We start from the raw sequence: 8,029 nt of genomic DNA, 5'->3' as shown, positions 1-8,029 counted from the left end.
GAATAAAAGTTATATTTTTTATAATCTATATTAAATAGGCTTTCTTATCATATTTTTTATTTATAGAAAAAACAAACAGTTTGTCATTTATGATGACTTGAATTTGTAAATCATGGATGAAAATTTCAAATTTATAAATTTTTTTTAATTTTACTTACCATTAAATTATAATTTTAGTACCAAAAATGAATTCTACGTTATTGATTTACTCGAAAACGATATCAAACATGACCTAATAGCTAAACGGGGTCTAATAGAGTTTCTAAAATAAAGGCATTTTAAAATTACGCTCGCGGCGTACCGACGCCGCGCGTCTTAAAGTAATTTTTTTGTGGAACTTAACGTTAGTAAAGGTGGATAAAAGTTATATTTTTTATAATCTATATTAAATAGGCTATCATGTCATATTTTTTATTTATAGAAAAAGCAAACAGTTTGTCATTTATGATGACTTGAATTTGTAAATCATGGATGAAAATTTCAATTTTTTTTTTTTTTTTTTTATTTACCATTAAATGATAATTTAAGTACTGAAAACGAATTCTACGTTATGGATTTACTCGAAAACGATACCAAACATGACCTATTAACTAAACGGGGTAAGTTAGAATTTTTCAAACCAAGCCGGGTGAAGCGGTACTTTGACCCCCCCTCCCGGGCCCCAGGGGGGAGGCTCCCGAAGGCTCCCGATCTTAATCGGCTTATTTTGATATAAGGAACAACTGTGCCAAGTTTCATGCTTTGGTCAAAAAATTTAAGGTTTTTCAATAAACTCCCCAACTAATTGTAAAACGGCGATTTTTTCAAATTCATACGTTTGATACGTTTCAGCCTACCTACGTAAATTCACCTCACTTAAAACTATAAATTATAGTTTGTAATCAATCTTAAAACCCTAGCCCGTTTATTGATTACAAAAATTAGGATATTTAAAAAGCTAAACGTGCAATAAGTTAGACGAAAGTCATACCTACTAGAGGTGCAGTGGCATATCGTTATTTTTTTTTCTTACATTTGCGTTTGTACTTCAAAGCCAAAAGAGGGCATTTTGAAGGCGATTCGATTTATTTGGTCAAAAATTATTAAGGTTTCACATTTTAATTTGTTGGACAATCATTCGTATAAGGACAGAAAAATAATTATACAAACGTTTGTCAACGTATTTTTGGGCCACCCTGTATTTGATGTCTTGTATATTTGGTGGTATTATCACACAGTATAATAAAGAGTACTATCGTACAGTATGGCCACTCCCGCTCCCCGCTGAAAGTGACCCGACGACCCCCTCTCGGTTACCGCTTGTCAAAAACGCGAACAGTCGACCTGTCATATTCATGTTGCACTCCTACGAGCATAGTACGCGTTCACCTACACGAGCTTAGACTATGTGCTAGGAACGCGCCTCTTTCATATATTTGATCGCCAGTGTCCGAGGTGTGTTGGTTCAATAAGGAGTTTACTTACTTCGTAGCGCTATGGTCGGTGGGTTTTCTTTTCATAGCTGCTTTCCTCTACTAATCCTGAAATATTTTGGGATCGGTGACGAGCATAGCGCTACAAAGTCATTAGCAGTGACAGCGTTTTCACATTATCCGAATTGATATCGGATGTAGAAACGATATTCTATATACCTATAAAAAGCACCATGTTTTGCATCTGCTTTTATATCCATCCTCCGTCATATCGGATTGGATAATGTGAAAACGCTCAGTGAATATGTTAAACGGTCACCTCATGTCATAAGTCGGCCGGAGTAAGTTAGAAGAAACGAATTCTGTCCATCTACCCTTTTTCGGGTAGCAGAACTTTCGGGAAGTATTTGATTAGGTCATTACATTACATTACATACAGTCGCTACTCCTCAATAGCTCGTCACAAGTTTCCTTGCATTGACTGATTGTACTGGTAAATAAGTGGCTAGTTGGCTTGGCTATAATTATTATGTTTAAAGTCCAGTGATACTCTGTGTGTCTCAGTCTTCACACCGGTGTTGCCTTCCACCCCTTGAGTTATCCTAGGTGTTTGAGTTTAGTGAGAACCCATCTTTTGAGGGCGAGTCACGTCTGCCGGATACAAAATTGTATAGGAAAATAAGTACTTACCTATCTACTCAGGTAACCTACATACCGTCTTATTTATTATGCAGGCGTCCGGTTTTTTTTTTATTTCAGAGCGTATATTTATATAGTACATTGCTTTCATTCCACCCTCTAGCCCATTTCGTTTTCGGTTCCGTTAACTCTTAAGGACATAAGTAGGTAAATGTTCTTGGAATGCAACCACACGCGTCATTTTTTTTTATTTGCCGTGTTTTTCATCTAAGCTTAGTCGTAATAGTCGTGCCAAGTATCAGTACCGACATTTTTTTTAATGGTCTTTTTCATCTGTCACCACTCATATACATATTATAATAGTACCTACTTACCTTCTTATCCACCGAATCAACGGAAGTGATCGATAGCAATGGTAGGCGTCGCGGTCATTATTTTTATCAGGTTATTATTTTTGCCGCAGAAATATCTCCAACATGTTTATTTAACATTTTCGTCTAAAATCAAAATATAAACATATTTAGAATATAGTAGATTAATTTTATACAATTACGAGTACCTATTATCACGGCCCAGATTCTTTTCAGATATTTTAGACAGTAACACAGCAAGAGTTTTCTCGTGTATCAATACCGATACGAGTGGATAAACTACAACTTTGATCCCTATAAAACAAATAACTTTTATTCATTGCCATTAAGTGGAAATTAATCACAGTCAATTGGATGAAATCTTCGAGAAATTGTCGAGTTACTTAGGTGGATGAACTTCGCCTCGGAAATTATTTTTCAATAATACTTGAAATATTTTTTTGCTAGTTTATTTAAATTATGCATATAAAATTTCATACAAAATAACTAAAAAATGTAAAGGCAACTCAAACAATTGCATAAGTACAATATTTAAGTTGTTTACTAAAACTTGTTTCACAACAGATTTTTTGTACTTAGAAGCTAATACAGATTTGAGATTACAGAAATAATTTACAATATTAGTAATCATTACATGACATTTGTGACTAAAACAGCAGTTCTATCTAGAAGGGTGAAGTAAACTTTAAAAAAAGTGAAATGCTAAATTAGCCTTTTTTCAATAGGCAAAGCAAGCAACATTTTTGGCATTTTTATATTTTAACACTTGTTTTTAAAATATATGGTTTTTTTTAACTATGGTTTGATGTTGATGAGGTAACAATTGCTAGCGTTTGTAATGGTATATTAACCAATGAGCATGGATTCTAGCTTGCCGGACTCGTGTAGGGCCTTCACATCAGAACCTCCGCCAACACAGTTGCCATTGATGAACACTTGCGGGACCTGAAATGTAAAGAAACATTATTAACATTTGCATAATCCTAAAGGATTTGCCTACAGGTGCGGGCGCAGGTGGAGAGACACCATACCAGCACCTGCTCACAGCCCATTTTTTTTATTCTTATATGACTAACTAGCATTTATTATTATTTCGTTTCAGACAGGCAGCTGATGCTGGTACGTCTAAATCATAGTTCACTTTGCACAATTTCACTTCTTAGATAGTTTGTCTAGTCTATTTTTAAATTGATTAACACTGGTAGAGTTCACAACTTCAGAGGGTAATTTGTTCCAAGCTTGCAGTATTCTGTTTGTAATGAAGTTTTTGCCGATATGTGTCTCTATTTAGTTTTTGCCAATATTTGTCTCTATTTAGCTAGGGTACCTACTAGTTAGAATACATCGGTACACACTTATAAAAATATAAAATTTATAGTCTCTTTTAGAGTTGTATCCTCAATACTAAGGGCTGTAATTACCACAAATGCACATTGCCCCCATCATATCACAATTTTTGTAACTAAATTTATTCCGCTGTCAGTTGTATTCGTAAACGTAGAAACAGATACGTAAAAACATCTTTGCTCATGGCAAACATAACAGTGAGACATGATGTCATGGTTAGGTCATAACATAAGTATCATAACAAGAAACAACAAATTTCTTGTAGGACACATACTAAATTGTGTTATTTGGAATAAGAACTAACAGGACATTTTCAGTTTCAGATAATTCAGAACAAATCCAAGGAAATACATACTACATACATACTCATCAACTTTACTCTCGATTCTTTGGCAGTCAGTATAATAACAAGCATTCATATCTATTTTTAACAATGTCTAATCTTTCTGTTTACAAGTTTTTTTTATCAGATATCAGTATAAATTAGATGTAGCCATAAAATTAGGCAGTCATAGTTGTCTACTTTTACTTATAAATATTGTTTTGCTATCTAATAAATATTAAGATACTATTCTCAATATAATATCCGCACCAATAAAGCAGCAATACATTTGTAATCTTCCAAATATACCTCATTCTATTTCACAAGTTATCTTATCTGTTGAAACTAATACTAATACTAAGCCATAATAACACTGGTGTGAGGTCTTACCGTTCGGATTCCTGTGATTGAAGCGAGGTTGCCCTGAATGTCGGCACCATCATCTCTCTGGTCCAGCTCTATCACTTGGAATGGTTGCTTGACTTTTTGAAAGACCTGAAATGGCAATTAAGAACCGTAAGAAAATGTATTTACTATTTCCTTCTGTATATCCTAGACGCCTCCAAGGTGACATGAGTAATTTATGATTATTAACAAAAAAAATCAGGTCAGTTTAGTTGTATTGGATTAGTTGTAATTTAATAAATTAAATATTTAATAGTTATTGTGAAATACACACTATGAGTCATAATAGTCATAATACAGTTATTTCAAGGCAAAATTAAAGATTAGGCTACCTACTTCTTTAGCCATTGTGCAGTACGGGCAGTATGACTTTGAAAACACAACTACTTTTTCCTTAGAAATAGTGTCCTTTATGAATTGCTGAATTTCCGCTGAGTTCGCCATTTTCGTGGTGGGCCGGAGAATTTTACTGACTTGAGTTCCCATCAAATCAAACCTTTTTGAACTGTCAAATGTCAAATTTTGCACACTTCACTAGTGTCACTGTCACTGCCTGAATCAAGTTTGAAGTTCCGAATTAAACACACGACAACAATGTAGTTGTTTAGATAACACAATTAGACAAGATAAAGTGTTTTATAACTCTTATAAATAATAAGCTGTTTATCTTAAAAACATATTGATAAGCTTCACGTTGTGGCATTAAAATCATCGAAGTTATTTCGTGAGTTGTTTCCTGTTGTGACTGATCTATTGACTGATCTCCGAAAAGGTAATCCGTCGTTCTCCGCTCCATTATATTTAAAAAATTTAAAGGTGATGTATAATTTAATAATGCTAACACATGACCGTACGGGGACCGGACCAAAGTAATCCACATCAAAGAATATAATACTCACAAAGAATATAATACTGATCCACATACTAATCCTATAAGTGGGAGCGAGAAAGAGTTATTGTTTTCTCGTTCTCACTTACGTCAAAAAACTCCGAGGTCACTGTACGGAGCGGTCGTTTATTAGCTACTTAATGTTAATAGTTTAATAGTGCTAACACATGACCGTTCCGCACCCTTAAGTGGAAGCGAGAAAATAAATAACCCTTTCTCGCTCACTTACAGGATAGTAGTGGATGACCTTGCTGCGATATGTTCTGTGGGTACGGTCCTCGTACGGTCATATGTACGGTTAATCAAATCTTGGTACTAAAAAGGCGCGAAATTCAACTTTTCTATAAGAATCAAATCTTAATGTAAGTCCGTTTTCACATTATTCGATCCGATATCGGATGTCGGAAGGATTTCAATAGAAAAAATCCAAGATGGTGCCTGTAATGTATGGGATGTCGGCCCGACATCCGATATCGGATCGGATAATGTGAAAACGCACTAAGGGTACATTTTCAATAAATTTTTGAGTGTTATGGCACTTCGATGATTCTATCAACATGACACGCGTTTCATGAAGAGAATTGGCCGGTGATCCCTACATACTTCAAATTTGCCTCCTTTTCTAGTGACAAGGTTTGCTTGATCGTCTGTATAGTCTATGCTTCTGAGAACAGTTTATCGAGTTTGAAAGCGATAACAGACGAACGTTCCAGACTACGAGGAGTACGAGGTCTGTCAAACCGCCAGAAAAAGATCCATTGGGAGGGGCATGGGGGGGCCATGACCCCCCCCCCCCCCCGAGCCTAGGTGTGCCATACAAATACCACGTGACCCCCCCCCTGGGCCTGGGCCTTTACCACGTGACCCCCCTCCCCCTGGGCACGAAGCTGGATCCGCGCTTGGGCAAATTAAAAGAAAAATAGTTTTAAGGTAGGTGGTAATTTTTACTAACTGTGCATTTACGTGCATAAATAACTACAGTATGATGTCATTTTGCAGGGCTGTTGTTTAAAAGGGGATATGAGGGTCAATCTGGACAATGCAGATATTATCACCACAGCTACTAGTTGGTAAGTACATCAAATAATAAATCTGTAACAATAGCGCATTCAGCCATACAAATAATATCCTCTTGTAATTTAAAGCCCTTATTGTTCTATAGGTTTTTATGGTGTAAATGGGCATGTGGATGATCGTACTCTACTAAATTAAATTGTTACGCACTTCGTACGTAAATATTACTTGTGTGTCTTCCATGTCCTTTTATTGTTTTCTAAAAGCGTACTTTGACTGTGGGTATAGTGGGGTACCAACTCGTGGGGTACTCATATGAATTAGCACACAATAACAAATAAAACACGTGATCCGCGTATCAAAATACAGTCCAATAGTAAGATATCATCGTCTCAGGGTAAGTAAATTGAATGAATGAGACTGATGAGGACTAGAGGAGAAATTGCAGACTTCTGGAAAGGGTTGTCAAGGACTAAGGATCTCGTGCACCAAGTTTACAATTTTATTAGACGCCTGATCAATCTAACGCAGAAGAGACGCGAATGCTGAGAGACACGCTAACAGAACGGTGAAAGGGTGACAAACAGTCATTGAGGTATAATGTACTAGAGAGGACACGGCGAACAAAAAGTTTGCGCCACGAACATAAGTCCAGTGGACTTATGTTGCCTCAGTCAGTCTCTGCGCGTGGTGGGAGGAGGTTGTCTCTGACTGCACACAAATAAAATGAAAAAATGCCTTCCTGTGCTATAAGATACTGTTGAAGCCATACGAGAAAATCTAATAAAAGTGACGGTGTCACATTTCATCGGTTAGTAGACAAGCTATTTTGATCTAACTTAATTTAAGTAATTATTATAATGAAGGGACGGGCTCCTTAAACGCGATGCTATGGCCGCCATTTTGACAACTGGAATCATAGATGAATCGCGCAGACATGACATGTAGGTAATAAGGTATAATAATTGTGATCATATTCTGTTTTCAATATATAATATAAAAATATTTATTTCAATTTATAGTTTTGAATATTACACGGTTCTAATACGAATTTTAGTCGATAATATTATACAATAAGCATGATTTTGAATTATAATTCTCATTATTGACGAAAAATAGTGACACAAAAACTGAAATAGTATTTAATGCAACCAGTGTTTAAGGGAGGTAAAACAAGGTGAATGGCGCGATTATTATTCTGAGCGACAGAAACCTACAAAACTAATTTTATTCAAAGGAAATTAAAATTTATGAAAAAAACAATTACTTATTTTTATTTCACTGAGTAGAAATTAAATATAACACGATGTATAATAGTGCTAAAAGTAAACTACTTTGTATTTCACACACAAAGTATAAAACAAAGGTCTACACTAAAAGTGTCGCGTCTAGGTGGTCAAGTCTTACTCTATAACACGGTTCGCTTCACGCGCATGCGCCTCGCGCTGCCGCCGCTGCCGGTCGGCGCACAGAATATGTTCGAGTTGTCATTTCTAGTACGTAGTACATAGTAGTTCAATGCAAACAGTTTGATAAAAAGGCCTCTTATCTTAATAAAAAAAATAGTTTTCTTAGATGGTGCTGTTTCGTAGTGAAGGTAACTGTACCTTACCAAAATTACTCAACCAGC

The 8,029-nt window shown here is 35.7% G+C and overlaps 1 protein-coding gene across 1 annotated transcript; it reads right to left on the bottom strand.

Moving 5' to 3' along the window:
- Positions 1-3,197: 3,197 nt before the first annotated feature.
- On the bottom strand, positions 3,198-5,049 carry LOC125230856 (glutaredoxin-C4-like). The gene is made up of 3 exons (XM_048136105.1): positions 4,833-5,049; positions 4,482-4,586; positions 3,198-3,367 (listed from the first exon to the last, which is right to left on the bottom strand). Exons 1-3 carry the CDS (start codon positions 4,980-4,982, stop codon positions 3,269-3,271), a joined length of 354 nt encoding a protein of 117 aa, XP_047992062.1. The 5' UTR covers positions 4,983-5,049; the 3' UTR covers positions 3,198-3,268.
- Positions 5,050-8,029: the final 2,980 nt, after the last annotated feature.

The sequence above is a fragment of the Leguminivora glycinivorella genome, chromosome 11, assembly GCF_023078275.1.
Source record: "Leguminivora glycinivorella isolate SPB_JAAS2020 chromosome 11, LegGlyc_1.1, whole genome shotgun sequence".
Taxonomy (NCBI): Eukaryota; Metazoa; Arthropoda; class Insecta; order Lepidoptera; family Tortricidae; genus Leguminivora; species Leguminivora glycinivorella.
The sequence above is the reverse complement of the archived record's forward strand: the minus strand, read 5'-3'. Positions and strand labels throughout refer to the sequence as shown.

Excerpts from the sequence above, each read along its gene's own strand:
- LOC125230856 (XM_048136105.1), bottom strand. The coding sequence starts at position 4,982 with ATGGGAACTCAAGTCAGTAAAATTCTCCGGCCCACCACGAAAATGGCG. Across the intron at positions 4,587-4,832 it reads ACTGCACAATGGCTAAAGAA|GTCTTTCAAAAAGTCAAGCA; the intron begins GTAGGTAGCCTA and ends TTGCCATTTCAG. Across the intron at positions 3,368-4,481 it reads CAATCACAGGAATCCGAACG|GTCCCGCAAGTGTTCATCAA; the intron begins GTAAGACCTCAC and ends TTTACATTTCAG.